The 27,612-nt window shown below is 40.9% G+C and overlaps 1 protein-coding gene across 7 annotated transcripts; it reads left to right on the top strand.

Moving 5' to 3' along the window:
- Positions 1 to 27,019, top strand: arhgef11 (Rho guanine nucleotide exchange factor (GEF) 11). 7 transcript variants are annotated; one of them, XM_023275032.3, is made up of 42 exons: positions 1 to 1,719; positions 4,251 to 4,265; positions 4,590 to 4,681; positions 4,773 to 4,877; positions 5,677 to 5,726; positions 5,822 to 5,879; positions 5,985 to 6,184; positions 7,098 to 7,169; positions 7,316 to 7,423; positions 7,819 to 7,867; positions 8,011 to 8,048; positions 8,196 to 8,288; positions 8,999 to 9,067; positions 9,159 to 9,263; positions 9,565 to 9,663; positions 9,925 to 9,967; positions 10,154 to 10,250; positions 10,577 to 10,699; positions 12,115 to 12,138; positions 12,318 to 12,444; positions 14,609 to 14,702; positions 15,135 to 15,164; positions 15,322 to 15,454; positions 15,547 to 15,753; positions 15,957 to 16,004; positions 16,311 to 16,459; positions 16,588 to 16,728; positions 17,739 to 17,815; positions 17,919 to 18,044; positions 18,241 to 18,358; positions 18,455 to 18,603; positions 19,285 to 19,360; positions 19,446 to 19,628; positions 19,713 to 19,794; positions 19,910 to 19,990; positions 20,195 to 20,241; positions 20,366 to 20,515; positions 20,673 to 20,906; positions 21,242 to 21,346; positions 21,492 to 21,799; positions 23,098 to 23,230; positions 23,332 to 27,019. In XM_023275032.3, the coding sequence occupies exons 1-42, from the start codon at positions 1,685 to 1,687 to the stop codon at positions 23,379 to 23,381; spliced, it is 4,323 nt and encodes a 1,440-aa protein (XP_023130800.2). In that variant the 5' UTR covers positions 1 to 1,684; the 3' UTR covers positions 23,382 to 27,019. The 7 variants fall into 7 exon arrangements, with proteins under 7 accessions (XP_023130800.2, XP_035806279.2, XP_035806277.2 ...); XM_035950386.2 differs by lacking the exon at positions 21,242 to 21,346; XM_035950384.2 differs by lacking the exon at positions 15,957 to 16,004.
- The last annotated feature ends 593 nt before the right edge of the window (positions 27,020 to 27,612 follow it).

A 27,612-nucleotide genomic window follows, 5' to 3' on the forward strand; every position in this document is an offset into this window, starting at 1 on the left:
GTCTGATCTTTGAGGACATGGTGGTGGATCAGCAGCCAGTCAGGACTGCAAGATAACATCACAACAACAGACACCATTATTGCAACCACTGTGACTACAACGGCAATAAATGTATGCAGCGAGGATCCTAATTAAATGTAGATCCATGTGGCAAACCAGCGACAAGGAAGAAAACCCCGATTTATCACTGTGTTTTGGAAAGAGGACCTAAGGTGGAGCTCTACTAGAATCGTCCTGCCTCCCAGCTAACTCGCTAGCATGCAACTCTGTGGGTGAATTTGCACCAAAGTAGGACTGTTTGGACATATCGAGCTGGACTTTGCACGGACTACCACCACCTCGACCGGTTTCACTTCTCTCCATGCAGTTAAAGTCATGCTGGCCTTTGGTCTTGCAGACATAGCGGGTTAGCTAGCTAGCTAGCTAGCTCGTAGGGTCGTTGGCGCAGCTGGACGCCGAACACACAGCGCTTTGGGCCGGCGTGAGCTGTAACGCCATGCCGCTGGTTGAAAGTGGCCCATTCGTAGTGCTAGCGTCAGCGAGCTAACGCTAGCTGGATATAGCAGGCCGCTTCAGGTTGTCGGTAGCATTCCCTGGTCAGCTAATTAGATAAATCACAACTCAAAGCGAGAAGCACCTTTGGCCTTGATTCTTCACTGTGCTGACTTTATCATAAGCCGTAACGGCTGGACTAGCTAAGGTCAGGTAGCCTGCTAATTAGCTAGTTAGTTCTTTAGCGAATAACGTTAATGTAAAGCCAATTGTAACGTCTGGTTTTGTTGTTGTTTACACTGTACTAGCATGCGAATCTCTGCCAGTTACAGTGAGCTTGAAAGAGTGTTAAAAATGTTGTGGAAATGTACTTTTCCCTTATCAAACTGAGGTACGTTGTTTTGTTTGCGGAGTAATTTGCACTAGCTAGCCAAATATACACCAGTGCAGATATTATCGCAATATCAAATATCACTGTGGTTAAATTTTAACATAATCAATGCTAGCATACGACTGAGAAACGTTAGCGTGTGTAGGATTTATTTAGGTTTCAGGTGTAAGAAAGCTCATGTAAACAAGTCTGAGTGTGTGAGAGGTTGTAGTTAGCGTGTAATTACAAGTTATCACTAAATATCTTTCAGGTAGTCTGGTGCTGTTACCTAAAATTCAGTTATGCGGGCTAAAGCAGACACTTTGAGGTTATCTTTAATGAAATAGCTTTACATAGACACTAAAAGACATGGCTGTTGTTGACCTTCTGGAGCATAGCGAGACATATCAGCCATTCATTCATGATTGATGACCTTTGAGGAATCAAGCCTTTATCCTTTTACCCCTCCAGCTACACCACTGCATCAAACCACTAACAGTCTTTGTTATAGTATTTATTTCTAACCACTAATGTAAACTAATGATTCTTGGAGAGATTAGTTAGATTTGATTGTTAGTTTTAGCCGCACTTTCTTTTAAATATCCTACTGACTCCTAACTGGAACTGCTGGTGTGGATGAGAACATGAGGAGCGTTTTGTCTCATCTGATCCAGCATCCACGCAGTATGCGGATCTGATCAAAGTGCAACGGAGACTGAGAACGGACGAATAGATGATGATGATGATGATGGTGGTTATAAAAGTGGCCCAGTGACAGTGTGATTCCACACACAGAAGCAGGAGTGTCACAAGGCTGCAGACATGAGCCTCCGTCAACCCACCTCCACACTGGACAGGTATGAGTTTCAGATCCACTACACCTAGACAGTGCATCTCAATGCTTTGCTAAAAAATGTAGAACTCAGAGATAAGCCAATCGACGTGTTTTAATCAGACTGCGGTTCAGTCTGGCCACTGGTGAAACAAGTCAGACAGCTTGCAAACTTCCTGGGTGATAAAATTGCCCTTTGTACGGACAGAGGGCAAATACTGTTTTCATTGGATAATTTTAAAGCAACTTCAATCCAAATATTTCACATCTGATCTGTAGCTCAGTGAGTTAAGGATTTGCCTGTGGAGCTGCAGGTCGCTGGTTCAAGACCAGACCCTTCTTAAATTTTGATAATAAAAAAAAAATGGGGCAGTGGTGGCGCAACGGTTAAGTCTCTGGACTACTGATCAGAAGGTCAGAGGTTCAAACCCCGATGTGGCCACTGTTGGGCCCTTGAGCAAGGCCCTTAACCCTTCCTGCTCCAGGGGTGCTGTACCGCGGCTGACTCGTCGCTGTGACTCCCCCAATTGGGGAGAGATGCGAATATCAGAATTTCCCCTCGTGGGATTAATAAGGGATAATAAAAAAATAAATAACCCTCGTGTTGTGCTTCAGGTCAAAATTGACCTGTTTTAAAGTTTGACATGTGGGGAAAAAAAAATTTACAGTGAGACTTCTGATGTCCACATTTTCAACATTTTTGGTAAATCTTTGAACATTTTTTGGTGGAAAAAAATGTTTAAAATGTGTAAGAACATTCACAAAAAAATTCGAAATTCGCTGGATTTTGGTTGATTTTTTTGTGAATGTTCTTAAAGAAAATATTAGACGTTTTACTGATATATATGTAATCACTTTAGATATTTTTTGGATTTTCTTGGAAGATTTTTACTCATTTTTTGAAAATATTTACAAGAATTTTTCTTGCCAAATTTGGGGGATTTTTTACTTTTTTTTTTTTTTTTAAATAAAACTTTTAAGGAATTATTGGTATTTTCTTCCTGAAGGTTTTGCAAATTTTCAGAAATTTGGGGAATTTTTTTTGCTGAATTTTTGGATTTTTTTTCAGACAAGAAAACAATATTTTTTGGTGCCCGTAAATCAGGACAACAGGAGGGTTAATATCTATGTAGTGAGATTAAATCTACGTTTGTTGCTTGAGTGTGACCTTGTGACCCTTCACCTGTTGTGTAGCATGACCTCTGACCTGCCGAACACTTGATGTAGTGTAGCTCATTGTGGTCGTTCCTGCTGTTCATCACCGCATCGATAATGTAGCCGTGCTCTGTGTTTCTGTGATCATCTGTGGGATGCATCTTTATCTTCACCATGTGTCTTTTCTGTCTCTCCTGCTGTCAACTTGTTTCCCCCTGATGTGTTCTTGTGCACGTCCCCACTACTGTCTGTCTGTGTGTGTGTGTCATGTGACGGCAGGGCAGCCAATAAGAAAAACGCCCACCTTTACAGGTAGGACGGCTGCTGCCTAGTGATCGCTCATGTCAACTGTTTTGAGGGTTCATGACACCTACAGATTGTGCAGCTGTGGCGGCAAAATTCTCAGTGGCTGCGCTTGTTGTTTCACCGTGTTTTTGCTGAGTTAGACACCCGGAACATGAAAAAAAATGTGTGCATGTAAGGAATGCATTATATACATCATGGATGTGTCATAACCCACTGTGATGCATGCACTCATATTTATTAATACAGATCATATCAGAAAATACAATTTTATAGTGACATCATGTTTCAATTAAAATGAAGCACCATCTCTACCTACTTGGGCATTATTATGTATATTCTGATGCACACACTTAAGCGATAAACGCAGTTGAAGCTAGTTGGGTTTTTTAAGGCAGATCTGACTGTATCTGGATAGTTTTAGTTGTATATGTGGTTAGAAAATACTGGCTGTAGTGCTACATCTACTTACCCTTTCTATCATCATGTTATCTAACCACCAATTTCTATATTTATTTTACTTTCTAAGGGTAAGTCTTGATGCTGCCTATTAAGTTCAGTCCCCATAAATATTAAAAATATTGAGCAAATTATTACATTCAAGATGCTTAAACCAGTTTGGCATAAGAGTTTACACAAGAGATTTCTTAAGTCTATTGTTTCCTTATCCCTTAATTGAAAAATTATTTTTATTATTACATTATTATTACTTTTAAAATTTCAGCACTAATTTTCTGCAGAAGTATGAGGAGCTTAATAGGTTCATATCTTAGTAAGTCACAACAGACTGGATTTAAGGCAAGTTTTTTGTCTGAGTTGTTCTTTTAGCTAATCAGTCTTTGAACCTCCTAAATAATATCATCTCGCTTCAATATTTCCATTTATGTTCTTGCATCATAGACCTTTAAATAAAGTATATTCTTGGAAGTCATAGCTGCTTTCAGTGTTTACACTCTGTGGGAGTATAACGGTCATGAGGATGGTTTAAACAGTCTATTCCCTCTCGGTCAGTTTCTCTGCATTCTTCGTTCTGAATTTCTTCTCTGTCTCCTTCTCTTTATCTGTTTTTCCTCCTTTTCTGTCATGCTTCGCTTTCAGCCCTTTCGCTGCTTGGTGAGTTTTCCTGTCGACTGCTTTCTTGTTGCTTCTTATGCTATTCCTTTTTTTCCCCCGACCATTCTGACCATGTGCCTCCACTGAATCTCCCTCTCGCCTTTCATTTTCGGCATTCCAATGTAAGCTTCCCTTCCTCCTCATGAGTCTGTTGCATCACTTTTCATTTATTTCTCCTTCAGTGAGCCTCCCTTTCTTCATTTATTATCTTCAGTGCTCCCCTCTCCCACTACAGCCAGCCTTCCCAGAGCGTTTCTTTAAATTGGCCTGTTAAGGAGTCATCTCATGCTCAGCCTTTTTCTGTGTCTCGTCCCTCAAACCCAGGCTCAGCAGTCTGACAATTGGGGACTCGGAGCGCAAATCCTCTGCCACCCAGCCGAGAGAGCCGACGGCAGACGTCATTGTTGAGAGTACAGGTAACTGCGACTTCCAGTGCTGCCTTATGTTTTTTGTTTGTGGATGAATTTAGAATCCCGCAGTATTCTTTCTACTCTCCTTATCTTCCAGGTCCTGGTCTTGTCCAGAGATGTGTGGTCGTGCAGAAGGACCAGCTTGGTTTCGGCTTCACAGTGTGTGGAGAGAGAGTCAAGCTAGTGCAGAATGTCCGACCAGGTAAGACATGCAGAAGATTTTTTTTTTTCAATCTTGTCATCATAATTATTCTTTTATTTTTACATGAAGAGTCTAACAAAGTGACAGTAGGAGTCCGTTTCAAAGTAGTTTGACTTGCCGGGTATAGTTTATGCCTGCAGTACGCCATACATTTCACACAGCTTTCTCATGCCCGTTCCGCTGTCCACTACTTGACTACGGACAATCTCCTTGACTACGGAAAACAACAACAACCATGTCAGTGCAGCAATCTGCATGCTGAATGGTCGGATCATGCAATAAAGCAGCCATGTTAGCTTTTTTTTTCACAGTGACTTATCCATTTAAAATGGCAGTTGTCGCCTCCTTGCATGCAAATGTTCCACCAAAGCAATTCCCCTGTCAACAATTTGAGTGAACACCGTCACTTCATTCTATTCTTATCACTGGCCAAGAGGATTGTGACTGGTTTAACAAAACACAAACATGCTAGAGTATTTATTCTCTTACAGCAAAATGATGTTGAGGAGCAGCTAGGCCATTCTGCACAGCGCTGCGTTAGCGCTAGAGAATGGTCTGACTATGTGTGACTACTTTTTATGAGATTTAAATACTCAACTTGAAAAACCTTCTCCAAGTTTTGATAAATTCAAAAGTTGCAACACATTTTGTGACTTTGGAAGTCAACTGTGATAGCCGATTATTTTTCAAATATAATCTGAGCCAGATGATATTAAAAAGCTGGTTAAAGAAGTACACAAGATGGATGATTTGAAATCATTTTCTTCCTCTGGATAATTCTCACTGTGCTCCTCCTCAGGCGGTGCAGCAGTGAAGGCCGGGGTCCATGAAGGGGACAGAATCATAAAGGTTTTTTACGACTTTCTGTTAGGTGGAATCTGAGACATTTGTTGTTTATTTTTTCTGTTTTTAGTTATGCTGACTTTCCTCTTTATCTGTCTCAGGTGAACGGTTCGCTGGTGTCCTCCATGTCACATCAGGAGGTGGTAAAGCTCATAAAATGTGAGTTTAAAACAAGTGTGACTTGGTGTTTGCTGCTTTTGCACTATTTTCGTTTAGTTTTTTTAAAGAAAAATCCTGATTCTATGCTCTTCTATCCATACCTAGCTGGAACGTATGTAGCGCTAACACTACAAGGACCGCCTCCGTCAGCTGCCTCCTTGCCCTTAGAGCCCCTCCCCACAGACCTCACACCCAATCAAAAGATGTCTGTGGGTGGGGATGCCCCGCCCCCTCCGCCTCCACCGTTGCCATCCGGACTGAGCAGCACCCCTTCCCAAAGAATCACAGGACCCAAACCACTACAGGTGAATGAAACCCAATAAAGGATTGATATTAACTATGTATCCATTACACATTTTGAAGTATCGCCGTAGGAAAAGTTACTGGAAACAAGTTTAACCCCTTGACGCCTATTGTCAGGAATTCGCAACATATCACTTTCACTCAGACTGCGGCCAAGATGGCGTATCCATTCCCCCAATGCCGGTTTGTGCATATTCAATACGTACCTCGGAACCTTTTGCAAGCACTGGTTTCTCGTAGGACCGGTCGGAGTGGGACCTAATTATTATATATCTGTCATTATTATTATATATCTGTTCTATGTGTAATAAACAAATTAATAATCTCCACTTATTTTAGCATCAGCTAGAAAGCAAAAACACGCTTTTTTAAAAATTTAATTGTAAATGAATTCAGGCATCAAGGGGTTAATATTCACTTGAGTTTAATGCACCTCATGGGAGAATTTTAAAAAACAAGTTCTGATATGGTTCCACCTTTATTTTTTTGTCTTTTCCTCTGGACAGCATTAAGCACTTCCAATACCAGATAACATGAAAGAATAACTACAACTTCTGTACATTTTTCTCCCATATATGGCCAAAGTTGTGCTTGTTTCTCTTGGAGTGTTTTTTTTTTTTTAGCTGGCAGCAAACAACTCTGGACATTACAGCCATGTGCAACACAACCTTTAATGCCACCTTCTTGATGACACTACACATCCTAGTAAAATCGATTCAAAACATTTCATAAAAACAAGCTAAATTCATAGTTTTAAATTTTTTTTGAAGCACTTTGTTTGCTAGCTATTGTTTAGTTGACTCTCATTCACCACCTGCAGTCAGCATGTGTCAGTACTGAACAAAAGTTTTATAAATTGCAATATGATGGCAAGAATAAGAATTTCACTGTGGCTGTTGTAAATGTGTTTTTCAGGACCCAGAAGTACAAAAACATGCCACTCAGATACTCAGGAAAATGCTGGAGCAGGAAGAGGCTGAACTGCAGGTATGAATACTCACACACAAACTGTCCCAGTTGCCGCTTCACTGCTCGTCCCTGACTGCATTTTTCTGTAGATGAAAGAAAGAACGGTGAATTTCCACGAGGTGATCCCTGACGTCTCACATCATTATATACTTACTGATCTGCAGGGCTTGTTGGATGAGCAGTTGAGGAACCCGTCGCCGTCACTGGAGGAGCGGATTGAAAGTGCCAAGAGACGAGCTCACCAAGTCAGGGTCAAGATTCAGCAAGATCTGGTGAGGAGATCTGGTGCTTGTGATGATTTACAGACTCTCTATAGTCACTTAACCTCTTGGTTTACCAGGATAGACACCAGGCTTCGCAGTTTTTTTGTTGGATGGTAAAAATGATATCAAAAAGGATCTAAAATGTATTATTTAATCCGCTCACCTTTAGTCTTTTCCACGTGCTTGAAGCAGACAAAACAACATAAAACAGTGAAATGCATGTAACTGCAGCCATTGTCATACAAGGTCCATGCTATCTATATTACAACATTATGGTTTCTCTCAGTTCTGCTACCCCTGATTTGTACAAAGAAAACCAATTACATGCAGTTACAACATGCAGGCATTATTTACAGAGAAAACGCTTGCTGAAAGCAAACTGACACTTTTCTCTGCTTCACTAGGAGGGAACACGATCAGAATCTGTCACAAGTTACGTCATAGCAGGGGAAGGTTCGTATCAATGTGTCTTTTTAAGTTTAATTAGTGTAAACATAAGACAAAAATGTACCTCAGAGGCCATATAGACTAAAAGAACTTTTGTGATGGATTTAGTAGCTTTCAAAGCAGGTTAAAAGCTTTCTTTGCTTTCACAGGGCGACTATCAATGGACTCCAGTGAAGGGGACATCGAGGTAGGACACGCAGTCTGGTCTTTACATAATCTGGTGAGATTGTGGGGTTTGTGCATGTGATGGTCCCACTCATCCCCCTCGTCCTCCCTTCCTCCTTCCCTCCTTCCCTCCCTTCCTTCTCCTCCTCCTCCTCCTCCTCCTCCCCAGGCCTTTGAGAGTCCCCACTCCTCCCCCTCATTTTCCTTCAGGACCCCCCTACACCGACGGCAGAGCTCCGACACACACACCTTATCTGATTCGGTGAGACTGACACACGCACATGCAATAATGTCCATGTCAATAATAAGTCACTCAGTTGTTAGCCTCTTTCTGCTATACAAGAGTGTAGACTGAACTAACAATAAGAAGATTTGATTAGGGTTTGAATTTTTGGAAAGCAAAATGTTACCAGCTGAGTATAGGCCATTGCATCCATTCACACTGGTATAGATAAATGCATGTACAGTATAACCACAAGTGGAAGGAAGACAGGCAGGTACACAGAAACAGAGGCCATACTGAAATGCTTTGCTTTCTGAATATTGTATCACTCAGGTAAAGCAGAGTCAGTATCCACAGATTAGAGAACTCATCACACAACATGCTGGCTTCAGTTTCAGTTTATACAGAAAGCAGGCCTGCATTCTCAGCTCCATATTTTGTGTCATTTATTGTACCATGCTGGCCCTGCAGGGCAATGTTTACTTACCCCCATGGCGATGTTGCTCTGTTCCCTCCTCTTATTCGACCCTCTCCTTTTCTGACACGCACTGCTGTGATTTGCGTAGCTGTTTAAAATGGAAGAGATAAGCAGTAAGACTGAGAAGATAATTATCACCACAATCTTCCGTTCATGTTTCATGTCATTTGAGTCTTTTGTGCCCGCTGCTGTATGTACACTTAAAGCATGAAAATTCCTGTGTGACTGAATGTTTTCCCTTCTCTAAAATTTGTGTCTGTGTGTATTTAAGGGTGGAAAGGCCCAGATCATCGGCCCGGAGGAGGACGATGAAGAAGACGACGGCTATGCATTTAATGAAGTGATTTCCCATTTTTCTTCCTTCCTTATATTTTCTTATTCATACACCACCTCTTTGAAGAATTCATCATTTTCCTCTGTCTTTCTCGTAGATGGATGGTCCATTTCAGGATATTGAGTTGTTGAAATCACGACCGGCCCACATGACAGTATTCATGAGATACGTCTTCACCCAGCTTCTGGACCCAAACCCTCTGGTCAGTCCAGACTTCAACAAATCCAGTAAAACATAGCACTGGGGTTTAGCTCTCACTCTGTTTCTTCACAGTGATGAAATGCTATTTTCATAGTTTAAGAATGAAAATCTGATATTTTTTTAGACAACATTATCATCTAGAGTAAAGCAGATAATCCAAAGTCTTACCTGTGCTTGTATTCCATTGCAGTATCTTCACACTAATCTAAACAAAAACATTGATTTTCAACATTTCTATATGTATAACTTGATTTGCTTTTTTTGCATTCATTGCTGTTTTTGTATTCTTGTGTCTCCATTAGCTGTTTTACCTGTCGGTAGAGGCCTATCTAGGCTCCAGTCCTAAAGATGCCCGTGCACTTGCCCCTCAGATCTGCTCCCATTTCCTGGATCCAGATGCTGTATGTACAAACTCTTACATGTCTCTCAAAGTTTTATCCTAGCATTTGGTATTTTTTTTTTGTTACAAATAATAGAAAGGTCATAGTCTGCAGCAGACAACAAGAGATCTGGCTTTAATCCTATGAAGAGAGTATTTTAACGTATGTCGTGTTGAACAGTTAGAAAATATGGAAGGATTTTATGAGCCCCCATGAAGAGCAGATATTCAATATGGCAACATTCAAACATCAACATCAAAACTTTCCTTTTTTCCCTGATAGCCCCTGAAAATCAAAGTACGAGAGGAGTATCTCACAGATATAGGTAAGTGATTTATTTTACAATTTATATTAAACGTGTGTTGTCTTCTTTCATATGAAACTAAAACTAACAACTGGAAATTGCAATTATGACTGTTTAATTCAAAGGATCAGCTACATGACTGTAATATCTATCTAGTAGGTTGTCTTGTAAGTGTATCTGTTGATGTATATTTAATCATCTCTTCAGAAAATCGACTTCATGCCCAAGAGGACATCAGGGGGCCTTTATCTGAGCTGCAGCAGCAAGTGCTGCCAGACATCCAGGACCAGATTCAAGACTACAGGTACAAGATTTTTTCTTTTGATTGTAAGATTTATGAAATAATTCCTGAGCGTCATTTAGCGCCAGGTAGGATGTATATTTGTTGTTCTTATTCTGCCTTCTAGTTTGCTTGGAGGACTCTGTTGGAGCTTTACGCTAGTGTGGGTGGACACAATATAGTCGCTGCATGAGCACAGCTGTTAGGCTGGCAGGTGGCAAATGCTTTTACACAATTTAAACTCTCCTGAAGTATAACCTGAGGCAGAATAAAGCCGACGCAGGTTACCATGGACACAACTGCCATATCCTGCAGCCCATATTAACCTGTTGCTTTATGTGTCTTGCCAGGAACAAGCAGATGATGGGTCTCGGTTCTCTGTTTGGAGAAGGAGACCTGCAGCACCTTGATGGAGACCCAGTGAAGGAGAAACAAGTGGTGGACAGACAGGTCACCGCCCTCTGGGAGATATTGTGAGTCTGTCACTTATTAGAGTCTGAGCACCAAATGGAAATGCAAAGACCCTATTGAAACCCTCTGGTTTCTTCTTCTTTTTAATTCTTTGGTGGACTATTCATTTGGACTTTTAACGGCCTAAAAATGCTTGAAAACGCATGAACGCATGACTTTGCACACACATCAGGACCGGCAAAAAATTTGATATTTTATGGGACTTGCGCACCTGTGTGCCAAAATGGCTTCGTGATGAAAAGCTATCAAAATGTTTTACATAAGTCAAAGGGTGTGGCCATGGCAGCCCCCATGAAACAGAAAGTACGGTCTAACTCTCCTGTACATGCTCCAGCCTGCCTGAAACTTTACATGTTTGATCAGAGACCTGCCCTGATGACATCCATGTGGTAATATTCAATCACAGTCATAGCGCCACCTTGTGGTATCAGGAAATTGACATTTTGTGCACTTTCATGTACTATTGTTTGCTAGTTTGTCATATTCACCTCAGATGGTTCCTGATATGTTTTCTATTGGCTAGCAGTATTTAAGCTGACTTTAAGTATGTTTTACTCTTGTTATTTTGGCTCTGAGTATGTTTCAACCTCTTGACACTGGCTTCAGTATGTTTTATCCTAATTTTTAAATACCAAGTTGAACTTTGCTATTTTTCTTAGACTTGTCTGTGTCATTTTGCCTCACATATAATAAAGCACACTAACTCTGAAAATAATTTATGTTTGCACGTACCATTTATACAAACTTTGTGATATCATATAATCCTTGAATTTGGTTAGCTACATCTCCACACCTTCACTTTTCTGTCTCACACTGACGTACACCACACCTCCATGTGCATGTGTGCGCTAGGACCTGTTCAATGCTGCTTGCAGCTTTAATTCATAACTTGCTGTCATATAATGTTATGACCTCTGCCAAAAACTGCAAAGGTGGGGCTCCTGTTCATTTTCTGAACATGTTCACTCTCCTTTATTTATATTTAACAGCCTAAATACAGATTTTTTTAAAAGTGCAAACTAGTCATACACTGGTTTACTGCAACATGTGTCTCTGCTCAACACACACTAAGACTGTTTCGCCCGGTTTCCCTAGCAACAGGATCATTTGTTAAGGGCCCAATAAAATTGTTATTACAAAGCAACACAAGGAGCCACCGCAGCTTTCATTGCAAAGGTCATTACGCCAGCCACAAACCCCTGAAACCACATGACAGTTATTCATTTTAACTTCATATACACACAGGCTGAGCGGCGTCACATGACTGTGACACTGCACGCTGTTTCTTACATTGGTGTTTGCACCTGAACAAACTGGATTTAAGTTTAAGTAATTAAGCTGGATATCTCTTTGAAAGACGGTTTGCTGCAGAGAGAGTTAACAACCTTTTATGTCTTTGTGCTTGTTTTTGCTCCAGATCAAAGCATGAAGAGGACAGAAGGTAAGAAGAGCGTCGTGTCTTTTTGAGTGAAATATAATTTAACAGCAGCACCTTCACATTTTGCTTCGCTTGTTTACCGTCCTTTATCTTCTGTTCTAATCTCTGGTCTACCTCTCCCCTCACCGTGTTTGTTCGGTCTCTTTCTCTCTGACTCCACCCCTTCACCGTTTTTCGTTCAGTTCTCCTCTGGCATCAGCTGTGCTCTTATACCTTCGTCATTCTGGCATCAAGCTCAGAGACTCGAAAGTCTTCCCTGGTCTAAGTACAGAGAAGGAGAAGTGGCTCACTTTCTTAAAAACGAAAAAGGTAAGAACTGAAACTGCCCTTTCCATCCATCCATTATCTATACACCGCTTTATCCTCATTAGGATCGCAGGGGAAACTGCCCTTTGCAGGTTTAAAAATCTAATTCATGTCTGTTTAGCTGCAAATGTAATCACAACTTGACACATGCAATTTGATTTGTGTTCACAGAACTCATTGTAATGTCTTGTCATCCCCTTTAACTTTAAATTCCAAAGGTGTTTTTCACTGATTGGGTGTTTTTAAAAGTAGGAGATACTAAGGATAAAAGTTGTAGGTTGTTTCTGAACCGCTTTCCATATTTAGGGTCCGTGCACTGAATAGTGCGACGACCCTTATTAGAGCTGAAGAAATTATTTTTATACTTTCTTGTACTGGCGAAACAAGGGCGTTTTTGAGGGCCTAAACATGCTCAAATTTGTGTGAAAATTTGCAGATGCACCAGAACTGGTGAGAAATTTTATATTTTATAGTAATTGTGGGGTTGTGTGGCCAAATGGCTCCATTGCGTCCTCTACAAAATTGAAACAGTAACCCAACGGGAGGATGTTTCATCTACAGCTACAAAATTTGGAAAGCATATGCAGCACATGAAGATGCACAAAAAAGTCAGTTACGGCCACACTGTAAGCCCAACAGGAAGTCCGCCATCTTGTGTTAACTGCAAAAATTTTGTGATTAATTCCTTCAATTTCAATTAAAACCTTCAATTTGGTCAGTATATACAACAGGCCTTTGTGATGAAAACTTACCAAAATGTTTCTCAAAAGCTAAAGGGCGTGGCCACGGTGGCCCCCTAAACTTTGATCCTTCGCTATGAAACAGGAAGTGCTGACTAACTCTCCTGTACATGCTCAAATCTGCCCGAAACTTTAGGCCACATTCACCTCAGATGTGGTGATTTAAGCCTGAACATGTTGATGATAATTCACTGAGAAAATGCTGACTTGTCGCCAAAGGGCATGCCTCTGACGGCATGGTGAATTTCGATGGCACGCCATGAAAATTGAAGTATTTATATCTCAGCTGCAAATTATCCAATCTGCCCCAAACTTCATATACTGAACAAGAGTCTGGGTCTGAAGACATCCACACTCATACATTTGGAAATAGTCATAGCGTCACCTATTGGTAACAGGATGTTTAGGCATTACATTTGCACATACCATTGCCCTAAACTTTGTCATATAATTCTGAAAATTGGTCAGCTGAGTCTTGATACCATGACAATGCCACGGTATGAAGATTTTGACGTTTCATACAACACTTGTCGTGGCAACGCATTGTTGATGCGACAAACAAAGTACTTTTTGACAGGTTACTAATGCTCAAAGCTCACCAAAATTGCCACACACATCACAGTTGGCTAAAGGAAGGACACTGTATGCATCTCATGCATGTGCTATAGCGCACCTTGCAGTATTTTTAACAAATAGCCCCTGCAACATGTGTCACCTACATCCATGATATTTGGTAGGCATGTGTAGCACGTTAGGGCGAACAAAAAGTCTATGGGTCCCAAGACCTAAACCCAACAGGAAGTCTGCCATCTTGGATTAGTGGTGAGATTTTTGGTAATTTTGGTCATTTTCAGTGGTTAGCTACTCATAAGGGATAACTCCAAGAGACATCACATTTGGACAGTATATAAAACAGGTCGTAATGATGACAACTTTACAAAAATTATTTGCATCAGTCACAGGGCGTGGCCATGGCGGCCCCTTGAACTCTGATGCTTCGCCATGAAACATCCACTACTGTCTAACTACCCTCTGCATGCTCCAATCTGCCTCAATTTTAATTTTTTTTAATGTTTAATCAGAATCCTGCCCTGATGACATCCTTATGTCAAAATTTTTTTTGTGTCACACCCCACCGTACGCCACGTCCCAACATGCGTGGGTGTGCGAGGACCCATGCAACGCTGCTTGCAGCTTTAATTTACCTTAGAAACCTATACATATCCACATTCATGGATGCTAAAATGAAATGATTTTACTTTCAAATTGTCAACAGAATTCTGTTCTTTATGGCATTTTAACATATCTATTCAGCAGCAAGTCTGGATAAATATAATGCACTGTTATAAATAATAATATATAATTGGAAATTAACGAGAGTTGATAGTGAAAATGAGGTAGTGATTTTGTGGTTCCTCTCTCCACAGCTGAGCGGCGGCAAGAGAGAAAAAGAGGGAGAGGATAAAAAAAGAAATCCCATCCTGAAGTACATCGGCAAACCCCGGACCACATCCCAGTCCAGTAAATTTAAGCACACTCACACGTATATGTATAAATGAAGAAAATGACAAAATGACAGTAAATCATGACTCTGTAAATAACTTTTAGAAGCTCTCATCTAAACCCAGTTGATGGTTAAAATCCTAGAATGCTAAGATTGGGTTTTAATCATCACTCTGGTCTCATCAATTCATTATCATGATTTAAAATGCAAATGTGAGTCTGTCCAAGATCATTATTAGCTGATAGTATTGATACTCTCCACATCAGAAGCACGCTAACACACACGTGATGTTCTCCCTCATTGTATTTGTCAGACAATATTGATTTCTTTTTGTCCTTTGTTTGCCCTCCAATTGCTTTTCCAGGTTTAATTTATTGATTTATGGGATTTTCATTGTGTCTTGTCATTCTGATTTCATTGTTTCCTTTTGGTTCATTTTGGTGTTGTAGCATTCCATGTCCCGTTGTCACCCACCGAAGGTACACATTTTTTTTGTCATCGCAATTTTGTTTGTGCTCTTCTGTTAATTTTTTTGCTTTTCAACTAACATATTTGAGTTATTTTATACACGTCACCCTTTTCTGTGTGATAGAGTGTGCATACTGTTTTATCATTAAGCGATACCTGTGTGTGCAGTACGTCCCGGCAGTGTGAGGAACATCATTCAGCAGTTTGAGAATCACACAGAGACGACAGGAGAGGAGGGCGGTGAGGCGGCAGACCCGCAGAGGCTGTCCTCCAGCAGCCTGGGAGAAGACAGCATGGACAGGTAGATATTAAACCTCTTTATATGGCCACTGGCGGAATATATTCAGAATCAGCCTCATTGATTTGCTGTTTTTTTAATGCACTCTCTACCAGCCCTACGGTGTCAGTGCGTCTGGCTCGAAGCGAGTCGCTAAAGGCTCAGGGGGAAGGACGTCGGCGGGGCGTAGCCTCAGGGACTGAGTCTGTCCCTCGCTCTCGTAGCGATGTGGACATGGAGGACTGTGGGGAGGAGAGGGAAGGACCGGGCCTCAGGCCGCTGCAGCACAGTGCTTCATCTTCTGCATCCAGCAGCTCTGCTAGGTAGAGTCACACTCCTTAGGGTGTTTCTAAATACACTCTTCTCAAATTCTGAGACTCCGATATACATTTTTTTTTACAAACTTAGATTAAAAAAATCTTCGAAGAATCAAAACTCTCCCCTTCAGTGAAGGTTTTGAGCCCCTATCATTACCCCTAGAAGTTTTCACCTCATGCCATCTCTCTCTCCACTCTCTCAAACTCAGGTCTCTAGAGAACCCTACACCCCCATACACCCCTCGGTCTAGACGCAGGTGAGTTGTCTGGTTGCCCCCACTGAAGGCTGATGACAGATGACCAATAGAATAGGAAATTAAAATTCACAATTTCCCCTTAATTTTCCCCTTAATGTCTACTGAGATTTTGTGGTTCATAATGTCTACATTGGTTGAAAAAGCCCCATATTTAAAGTAGGCACATATATAATCATGAATTCACAATTATTGTTTTTTTTCCCTTTTTGTGTCTTTGTCCACATTCATGCATCTGTTTTCTGCTCCTATCTGTCCATCCCTCCTTCTTTATGTTGTTCCATGTTCCCTACTCGTGTTGATGTGCAGGAGCATGGACTCACCATTGGTCCCACTGCAAGACGCTGCAGCGCTGGAGGATGAAGTGTGGGATGGTCAGAACTGGCAGGACACAGTTTCTCCTCAGCTCCTTGCAACACTCAACCAGAGAGAGGTGGACAGACAGGCTGTCATATATGGTACGATTTCATTTCAAAACACACAGGAACGATTCCAATTATCGTTTACCTCGGAGGATCAACAGATTGAGTGATGGTGCACTGTGGTTGATGATTCTCTCCATTCCGCTCCTCCTCCTACTCTTCAGAGTTGTTTACCACTGAGGTGTCCCACCTGAGAACCTTACGAGTCCTGGACCAGGTTTTTTACCAGAAGATGAGGTCTGTGCTGAACTCTGACGAACTGGCCTGCATCTTCCCGAACTTGCACCAGGTCTACGAACTCCACGGTCAGTCTGAAGAAGAAAAAGAAACGATGTGTGATTTTTGGGCTGTGGATTTTGTTTCAAGTTTATGATATCTTCAAATGAATAAATGCAGCATTAATACCAGCATGTTCCAATGCAGAGCTGTATCTTCCCCTGTAACAGTGTTTCTGTTTGCACAATAGAATGAACTGTACTTTGAGTCAATATGTATTCATGGCTGTATGTTGCCTGGTAAATAATAATATGTCATGCAAATAGTAAGTAAAGGTCATATGTGTAATCTCAGCCTGCAGCTTTACAGAGTCAATGTGTATTCTGAGTGTTAATTTTGAGCCATGAAGGCATATCGCGTCACAATGCATCATACATCACTGGAAAATCATTTATTTCATGTCCCGTGAGAGTAACTTTTTGTACGTCCTTTCAGCTTTAGGGTTGTAGTGTCCTGGTTGATTGATTGGTCGATATTTGGCAGTGGGTCGAACATAAAACCTTTTAACACCACTGCACTTTTAGAACTTTAAACTTGCCCAACCTGATGGAGACTGCTAGGTCTAATTTATTAAACTGAACGTTTCCCTGAGTCTATTCCAAACTAATTGACACCATGTCAAAGAAGTTGTCAGTTTGGATGCATTTTGTTAAAATATATGGTCAAAGTTTAGTACAAACTTTGCAAACAGCAATTTCACAGCCAAACAATAGCTCCTGAATAGTTTTAGTGCTGGGATCACGAGTTATATAGTTACATTCAGTCATTTTAATATGGGCAACTACACACTGGTGTGCTCTAAATGTGTTGTTATCATTCCATTTTAATAAAATAATGAGGTTAAAAATCATTTAATATCCTGAAAATGCAAGCTTTTTATGTTTATCCATAATTTATTAAGCTATAGAGGCTAACAGGATTTCTTTGGTTCACTACAACCCCACATTTTTTTGGCATGATCCTAGTAAAGTAACTTGACATTCAGATTTGGGTCCTTTTATATCTGCGTTAATATTATTTCTGCATCACTTCTTTGCAGCAAGTCTTTGTGAGGCAATGACGAAGCAAAGAGAAACTCCCATTGTTCAGGACATCGGGGATGTTATGCTGGCCAGGGTGAGCTTAATGTCTCCATTTGGGTTTTCTCATCTCTGCTGTAACATGAAAAGGATTACAGTGTAGTTTATGTAGTGTGTTAACAGTTGGTTTGTGGTTCTAGTTCGAAGGTGCAGCTGGAGACGAGTTTCAGGAAAAAGCATCCCAGCTGTGCTGCCAGCAGTCTCAAGCTCGGGACCTCATCAAAAACAAACGTCGTAAAGACCCTCGCTTCGCTCAGATCATCCAGGTACACACACACACACACCTGGCAAAACATAGTGTGAGTTGTAACTGCATTTTTTCTTGGTAGATTTATGTCATACCTCACTCTCTGTTTCAGAGTCTTGCATCAAAATATAGGAAAAAGTGTGTTTGCTGCGTGTGTTTTGCCTTCATAGTTAAACAGCCATGTTTTTTTTTTAACTTGCTTGACTTTTGTCCAGGAGTGTGAGGCGAGTCCTCACTGTCGCAGGCTGCAGCTCAAAGACCTTCTGGTGTCAGAGATGCAGAGAGTCACCAAATATCCTCTGCTGCTGGACAACATCATCAAACACACAGAAGGTGAGGAATCAGGAGATAGACAGATTCATATGCAAAAACATGCCAAGAAATCATGCCAAAAAAATGTAAGAAACATGCCCTTGTTTTTACCTTTAGCTGGTTCGTCAGACCTCCCGTCACTGCAGCGTGCACAAGCTTGTTGCCGAGGGATACTGCAGGCTGTCAACGAGGATGTCAGGGAAACAGAACATCGGCAACGCCTCATCCAGTACCAACGCAGACTGGATGCTGGGCCTCAATTCAAGGTGACCGAACAGTTGAGGTGTTTTAACCCTCTGAGGCACAGACAGTTTCTGGGCATTATTTTACTCCCGTCACATTTGTACTCATTGTGGGCTCATTTTTCACTACAATATAAAGTCCTGCACGTCTGTGGAAATAACACAACTATGAAGAAGGCGAGAGAACTCAAAATGTCTTTTGTGCAGTATGACAAAGTGATACTGCCATAATTTCTTAGATTTTTAATTTCGCAAAAAACAAGCAACAAAATATGTCCTTTCTTGTTACCAATACTGTAAAAAATGTGGTCGCTCTGCAATAGATGTTCTACTTCTTACACTTTTAATTTATTTCCATACTGTATTCTATCTGCTCTATGTAAACACAGTCTGCAGTTTAGCTTGCGGAGTGCTGAAATTTTAGTTTTTCACAGAATCTGGTTACTGTAAAAAAAACAAAAAACAAAAACAAGAATAAAGTGACTTTGATAAAGCATCCCAATTTTTGCTCAGATTTGGTTGTTTTTCCAGCCACAGATGATCCAAGGACCATGTAAGAGTTGACAATCTGATACTTTTTTTTTTTTTTTTTTTTAACATTTTTTGGGCCTTCTTAAAGTAACATACTGGCAGGTTTTGGGCTTCAGAGGGCCAGTCATTCTTTGTTAACTTCAATATAATTTATTTTGCTCTTCTCTCTCACAGAATCTGGATCTCACCAAAAAGAGAATGATCCATGAAGGTCCCCTCACCTGGAAAATTAGCAAAGACAAGCAGATAGGTCAGTATAGTTGGTGGTGACATGTCATGCAGTGTCATCAGTTCGGTTTCGTACCTTTTAATCACGTGTCGTATTCCTCTGACAGAGATCCAGGCGCTGCTGCTGTCGGATTGGCTGATGCTTCTTCAGAAAGGCCCAGATGATCGGCTGCAGCTGCGATTTCCATCCCGCTGGATGGGAGGAGGCGGAGGAGGCGGTGGAGACAGCAAGCTCTCCTTTTGCCCTATGGTGAAGCTGGATTCACTTCTTGTCCGCCCAGTAGCTACAGGTACACTTACACTTTCCACTTGCAAATGTATAAATTGGAGTTGAGGTCTTTCCCCCCGATCAAATCTCCATTGTTTCTCTGTAGACAACAAAGCGTTGTACATCATCAGCACCACAGAGAGGCAGATCTACGAGCTGGTGGCTGGATCACCGTCAGAGAAAAACAAGTATGCTTTTTCTGTGACTGGTATTTTGCTTGGAAAAGCCCATTGAGCATCCAGAAAATGTTTTGCTGCACTCTGCATTTGAAGGTTGTGTTAACTTTAGATTTTTGTCTTACAGCTGGAAAGATTTACTAGAAAAGACCATCGCTTTGGCTGGTGGTTCATCACCTCTGATCAATCATGGATCAATGCCTATAGCGTGAGTAAACTTGGTGTTCATTTGTTATGAATAAAGAAACATGTATGACTTGACAGACATGTTATGCATTATTCTGCTAGACATGTCTTCTTTTGATAGGTTTATTGCCATCCAAATAGAAAGAAAAATCTCAGCCAGTCCTAAACTTGATGAATTATGTTTGCTTACCATGTGTTGTTTTTATGTTTCCTAAATCGCTCCCAGTATGCGCAGTGCATCCCCAGTCTCAACAGGCAGCAATGCCTATGGAGGTAATGTTAATTATTCTAATCATCAGGGAGGAACATATAAACAGTATGCAAATGTTTTTTTATAAAATGTTCATCTTATGGCTTAGTCACCTCACTCCAACTCTATGTGTTTAAAATCTTCCAGAAAACTCGATGACGGAGCAGTCAGATTCCATGGAGACTCATTCCTCCAATGATGATGTGCTCTCAGATAACACACCTACGGACCAATCAGGAGCTTTCATCTGCGGTGAAAGACAAGCAGTCGGTGTGGCAGAGGCTGCTTTGCAAGACGGTGAGAAGACAGCAGAAATTCTACAACGCTGATGAAGAAATCATTTTTGTGTTTTTGTCGAAGCGTGACTTATGCAAGACAGAAAAAGCAATCCAGCCATTATCTATAATCTCTTGTAATTCCAATTAATCAACCTGTTTTCCTTGTGTTTCCACAGTCGAAACACTACGGCAGCTCATATTACAAGATCTCGAAGAGGACGGTTGGAGCCACGATTCAGACGATACACCCACCAATGAGACGGCCAACGAAAGAAGCTCATTCATTGAAAGACAGCGACCGGAGTCTCTGGAGACTGTCCTTAACTTCAGCACCAATGAATGGGAGGCTGAGCCAGATGAGGCTCTCCTCCCAGACGCCGCACAGCCCAGCGTTCAGGTTGTGAGGAAAGGTAATGGATCACATCGAGCAAGGTTGGCTGCTCACTCTGACTTCAGTCAAAATTATCAATTTGCAACGCATCATTGTTTCCTATCAGATGAATATTTGGTGTTGATTGAATTAAAGGGGACTTCAGCTGATCGCGATTTGGTTTTGAATGAAATCTGAATGTGAATAATGGCTGCCGTCCTTTGCATGTTTTCTCTGCCTTCTCTTAACTTTTTCTTATTTTTTAATTTACACACTTTATCTCTGCTTGCCACAATGACACACTTCCTCAACCCTTCACTCTTTGACACTCTTCAACGCACTCTTCTTTGTCACACATCTATCCTCTGTGCATAGCTGTGGTTGCGGGTTCTTCTTCTTCTGTCCCTGATGGCATCACTGATGATGCCACCCTCCCCTCCGATCAATCATCCAAGTCAAGAGGCGAAGCCAAAGCGCAGGGTAATGCTGGCCGAAATGGTCAAGAGCTGTAAATGTTGTCAGACGTGTAATAGATGTAGAATATATGTGCAACATTAGAGCTGGTGTTGATTTTACCCACTCACTAACACACTTTGTGGTTTGTTGTCACACCTCCGTGTTTTAGGGAACACTTTCTACTTGGTAATGCCGACAGAACAGGGAGAGAGCGCCACTGACGACCTCAATGACCCTCCCACTCCCACCGCCAGCCACTTCCCTCAGCCCCTGGAGGAAGTGGTGTCACCACAGATGCAGCCAGAGGAGGAAACGCCCGCCTGCGGTCCAGAGTCCAACCAATCAGAGGCTATGCAACCGGAGCAGGAAGAAGAAACGGGCAAGTCGCAGGCTGGGCAGCAGAGTCACGTGATTAAAAATGTGGATGAGATTTTTCACACAATCGAGGGGCTGATGAGCAAGTTGCGGCAGCTGAAGGTGAGTTAATGTCATCAACTCTGATCCAGTAAACGTCTAATCACGGACTGATGGCTAACAATCCTGTGCTTGTACATATTTCTGACTATAAAAAGTGGCTCGACCAGTCCATACAACAAATATTCCAGCATGCGTTGTGCTTGTTTGTGCTCATCAAAAACACGGGGAAGGAATTGGTGGGGTTAAAGTGGACAGTTGTAGCAAAAGGAATTGTGAAACTGGCACATGCTATGTTAAATATGCTAGCTAGCTAAATATCAGCAATGTTGTTTTTCAGAACCTCTAAGCAACCAATATAAGAGCAGCAAAGTGATCCATTATTTGGTCAATATCAAACAACATCCAACCACATCAGATTTTCTCAGTAGGTTAGTGAGCTTGACATTTTAGGAAATGCACTTTCAAGTTGTCGTAGCTTTTAGACTGGAAGCAGGTGGCTTGACGTTGTCCAAAGGCTTAGAAAATCTGCCACCACCTCTGAAGCTCACAACGTGACACATACATTATATGTCTTTTATGTAAGCCTTTGAGTGTAAGAACATATTAAGATTTTACCTCACAGACTGTCATGAGTGCATCTCCTGACATGGCAAAATGTTGTTTGTGCTTAAACCCTCTGAACCCCAAAACTCACCAGTGGGCTTGAAAGGTATATCATCTTTGAAAAAACCCAAATGCAGCCAGAAATGCTCAGATTTTCAATTCTCCAACGGTCTTTCAAGTAATCATGCGTGACGTGTGGAAAGTTAACCAACGCTAAGTTTCACATCCCTTTGCTCTACTCAGATCCTGTAGCGAAAACAAAAAATTCTGCATCCTCAGTGAAGCTGTTAATGACTCAGCTTCAATCAACAGTCACATGACTAAAATTCTGAGATTTTTCTGCTGAACTGCAGACTGTGCTTACACAGAACAGATAGAAAACAGGCGTATTGAGATAGAACAGGTTGTCTGGAAGTTTTTGAAAATTACATTTAGCATGGTGAAATATCTTGCTGGAGTTGATGAGCAGAGTAGTGTAGAAAACAGCTAGTTTGTAGAGACTAAAAATGTAAGTAGTTAAATATCTATAACAGGCAGAGCCACCATCTCTCCCAGTATTGGTACCATTTGTATTTGCAAAACAAATAATCAAAGAAATTCAACTGTCATATCTTCTTTTTTATGACTTATAACACAATGACTGTTATTCTGCACTAAAGAGCTTGAGTTCTCTCTGCTTCTAACCATGGTTGTTCAGAGGGTTGCAAATGTAGCTGTCCTAAAATTAGTTTGCTCGTATTTTCACCTCTTTACAGGAAATAGAAAGGGCCCATCACAAACTTCTAGAAACCCTCAGAGAACCATCCGTTGGTCAGGAGTCAGAGGACCAACAGTGTCGCTCGGCAACCGTCTCCAGGACGCCCTCTCTGGATCGCAGCTCAGGAGACGGTGAGCGGACACTGAATTTGCATCTTACACATTTACAAAATGATGCAGCTTCAGTTATTTTGCAGACTAAGTAATATCTTTTCTTCTTTGAATCTGACTAGGCAAAGACGGCGCTCCAGCAGATTCCAAAATTCTGTCAACTGGATTCTGACGTCGCTGCGGAGTAGATTTATTCGCAGTCACTCAATCTGCACTGTTGGCACACAGACACACCAATATGTACCTACCTTCAGACTTGGGCACCCCAGACCCGCCTCCCCTCGCCTCTTGTTCCCCCACATACCAGCCAGTGGCGCAGAAACTTGGAAAGACCATCGGCTTGTTTTTAGTTTCTGTTGCCCTGGAAGATGGAGAAAGGTCGTCAGACTCACCGAGGTTCCTGAGGTCAGCACAACCTGCATGAGGGACTCCAGGGGAACTGAGGAAAAAAGTATGAAGGATCAAAAAGACTGAAGACACGTTGACTGGTGAAGAGAAAAGAAAAAGTTGGAAGAACTGGAAAGTGGAAAAAATGACCAAGTTGGATATTTTTGCGAAGGAAACATGAACTTGTATGTAGCTTTTAAGAGCTGGTTGAAGGAACGGAACAGAAAAGTGTTGAAATGTTAATTTAAGGAAAAAAAAATCCGAGGGACCCGTCACCCCAGCACTTTACCCACAATGCATCTCTCTGTCATGTACGTCCCCTACAGTGGACAGATCAGGGACTGGAGGATTCAGGCTTCATTTAAGGGGGGTGATGCTTGAGCCAAGATGAACTACGGGGGTCCCCTCCTCCCTCCACTGGTTGCTTTACACTGATCTCACCTGCCGCCTCGGCCGAAGGACTGTGTCTATATAATTCAGGTTATTTGCACTGGGTAAGGAAACCAATCTCACACGTTCACACGAGCATCATTTAACCTGCTCATTCATCTCAAACGTTCACTGTGGAAGAAACGCTAACGTTCATTTTGCTCATATGCTTAAAGCCTCCTTTTCAGCTACAAGAAGGAAGTTTACCAGTTCAACATGTTGACCCTTACAAGGTTCACGTTGATTGTACAGTTTGACATTTTGGGAAAACACTACTGCGCTGTTTACTACTGAGAAATGCTGGCAGGTTTTATTCAAAGCGCTTCTTCGCAGGCGTACAGGGATTCATACAACGAGCTCAGCGGATTCACTGCAGCTGTTCTGATCATTTAAAGTTGCTTAGGTTTAAACGTTTCAGGATGCTTTGGGGAAAAGATTCGGGACAGGCAATGCTGACGACGAGTGTGAGGAAACGGCAAATACAGATTCAAATTAAAAAACTTGAATTTTCAGTGAAAACCTGTTGGTTACTCACTTTGCTGCCAAGTATCGCCCTGACATCGCCTGTCTACACTTTAAGGTGAACACTGCATCCTTCAGCCCTCTCTCCTGTGTGTCCTGTAAATGTGTAGTGATTTCCACGGTAAATACTGTGAACCAGCAACTTCTCCCATCCATTAATCTTCCCATGCATAGTGTTAATATCTTCCTCGCCTACATCCAAAGCCATGAAGGGACTGCACTCTGTACCAAGTAGTTTTCCAGTTGGAAGTTCTGTTAAGCGGGAGAAAGAAAAAGCTTTGGGATAATGGTTAGATTCTTTGGGAAATGCGCTCGCTTTCTTGCCTTGCCAGCTGCTTCACAGAGCTCAAACTGGACACTGATCCTAAAGTTATGCAATCCACTTGCCAGCACCTCCAAAGCTCAATACAAGAGTTTGGCAAACTCACAGTCATGAAAAGACTTCAGGAATGAACGTAGCTTAGAAATAGTCCAATATGTAGCTCCCCAAAAACCACACACACAAGATAAACCAAACAAGATGTAACTATGGACTGTATAAACAATGGATGTAGCCTCCAGATGTGAAAAGTGAAGCTAATGCAGAAGTGATTAAAAGCTGCATTCCTTCTTATAGCCAGCAGGGGGCGACTGCTGGCTATAACAAAAAATATTGTATAGAAATGTATAGGTAAATTACTGCACTTTTCACTTGATTTTTTAGCTCAGTGAACATTTTCTGAAAGAGTTTCTGGTCTCAATCACTAGTTTCAACTCTCCTTCCATCCAAAAAGGTGTTCGCTTTGTAAATTATGGCCCCATTCACAGTAAAAAAGTCATTAATGCAAGGTCAAACAGTCAACAAACCAGTGTTTACCATCAGTGGTTAAATCCATTTTTTATATACAGTCCATGGTTATAACGTGATCATTTGTAGCTTTATAGGCAGGTGGATTTTGTTACTTTTGGACAGAACCAGGTTTGCTGTTTCTCTCTGTTTGAAATGCTTATGCTAAGCTAATTAGCTGCTGGCTAAAGCTCAGAATCTAAAGCACAGACATGAGAGTGATATTGGTGTTCTCATCTGACTTTGGGCATAAAAGTTAAATGAGCATATTTCCCAGGAGTCGATGTTTTTCTTGAAGTATTTTTACATCATATGTAGGAATTTTTCTTTTCTTTGGCGTTCAGAAGCGCCACCTTGGTTGAGGTATGTGTAACCAGCAAATAATAACACTGAAGCCAAGTGCTTTTCTCTTATTTTTTTTCCCTCAAACTACATATGACTGGTACTAACACAAATAGAGGATGAAAATATGTATTTAAACTGTGACAAACAAATAACTTCTTTTTGAGAAGTTCTTAGCGTAGCAGTTTAAATGGGTTTCTCTAATTCTTTCGAGAAAAACACTACATTAAATTTGATTTGAGCTGGTTTCATTAACAAACAGCTTCCAAACTGACAATAAATAGACAACCACACTGACCCAGTCCAGCAGTAAAACACATTTTACACACTGTCTGCCACCGATTCCACTATCAAAGTGACATTTCACTGCCTGGTGGAAGGTTTTCACTCTTTAGCCATGAAGGAGGAGTGATGGGAAGTTACATATGTCCAAGAAAAAAACTGAAATGCAAATAAGAAACCAGAGCAGTGCTACTGATCGCCAGGACGATTGATTTTTTTTTTTTTTTTTAATCGCAGCTGACCCCTGAAATTTGTGCTCAAATGTTCTACCAAAGTGAAATATTTCTTCAGAGGTGTCGAAGGGAACCCTTTTATTTTCTTCACGTTTTGGCTGCTGATTTTTCACCACCTTAGACCAGGGACTGAAGTTTTGTCTATCTGCACATAATCAACACTTCCTTTATGGTTTTATCCATAATTCAACACAAAAAATAGGTCTGAGCTGGTTGAATCAGAATCTCCTCTAAAAATCTTTCCTCTTTTTTCCTCTCCGTCTCAACAGCATTTTTCATCTCCAGTTTCTACCTCTACACTTCAGTTTCTTTGTACCTTCGATGATTTCTTTTTCAAACATTTATCTTGTACATTGACATCAGCGTTGAGGCCCTAAGCGGCTGTAAAGAAGCTATAACTGATTCCATTTTTTACAAAACATGTTGCACAAACAAAACTTCCCTGCACAGTGCAAACTACTGTATGCATAAACACGTCTTTTAACTATCATCTCATTGTCTTTTTATTTTGTCTTTTTTTAAAAACAAAAAATCTTGTTCACACGTGTAATATAGAGAGATCAGACCCACTTGTTTTATATCTGTTAATTTTTTTTCTGTAAAGCCTTAGTGCTCGTATTTGATTTTATTTTTGTAGATATGATTTTAAAAAAAGGATGTATAAATTATTTTCTTCTCCTTTGTTTTTAAAATTGGTGAGATTGTTAGCTGCACAGAAGGAAAAAAAAAGCTCATGTCTCAGATTCATGTGTTTTGTGAGATTAAAAAGAAACTGGATAAAGAAAATGACCAGTGTGGAGTCTTTGAATCGAATATTGTTCTTCTCTCAAATCATATCCGAAATTTTTGTTTGTAATCACAATATATAGTGTAATTGTATTTGATAAAACTGAATGTTTTTTAGCTTGAACGCTTTTAAATCAACAAACCCAGGAGTAATTATTTAGAAACAACTGACATTTGTACAGAAATGACTCTGCCACCTTACTAATGCAGCTGTTTGTTGAGAAAAAATGGCATGAAAAAGAAAGCAATATTTTTGTGACTGTCGTAATTAAGACTGATTGTTGGTTATCTAGTAACTGGCAAAAATTAAATTTTATGCTGTCAAGCTGAAATGTTTCGAGCAGACTTCCTACAACAACAACAACACTGAGCAACCTCAGCTGCAAATAAAAGCAGTTTGATAAAGACAGCAGACAATTAAGGGTAAATCAACATTTTTGGATTAGAAATAAGAAACTGATTAAATGTTCCTTTAGTACTGACATGCTCACATGTTAAAGATAAAATAGAGAAATAGGATGTTTACATAGAAGCAGATCTGTAATGTACATTTGTGTTTGGAAGAGGATTTATCCGTTTATTCTTTGATAAAATTA

The sequence above is a fragment of the Amphiprion ocellaris genome, chromosome 23 (assembly GCF_022539595.1).
Source record: "Amphiprion ocellaris isolate individual 3 ecotype Okinawa chromosome 23, ASM2253959v1, whole genome shotgun sequence".
In the NCBI taxonomy this organism is placed as follows: domain Eukaryota; kingdom Metazoa; phylum Chordata; class Actinopteri; family Pomacentridae; genus Amphiprion; species Amphiprion ocellaris.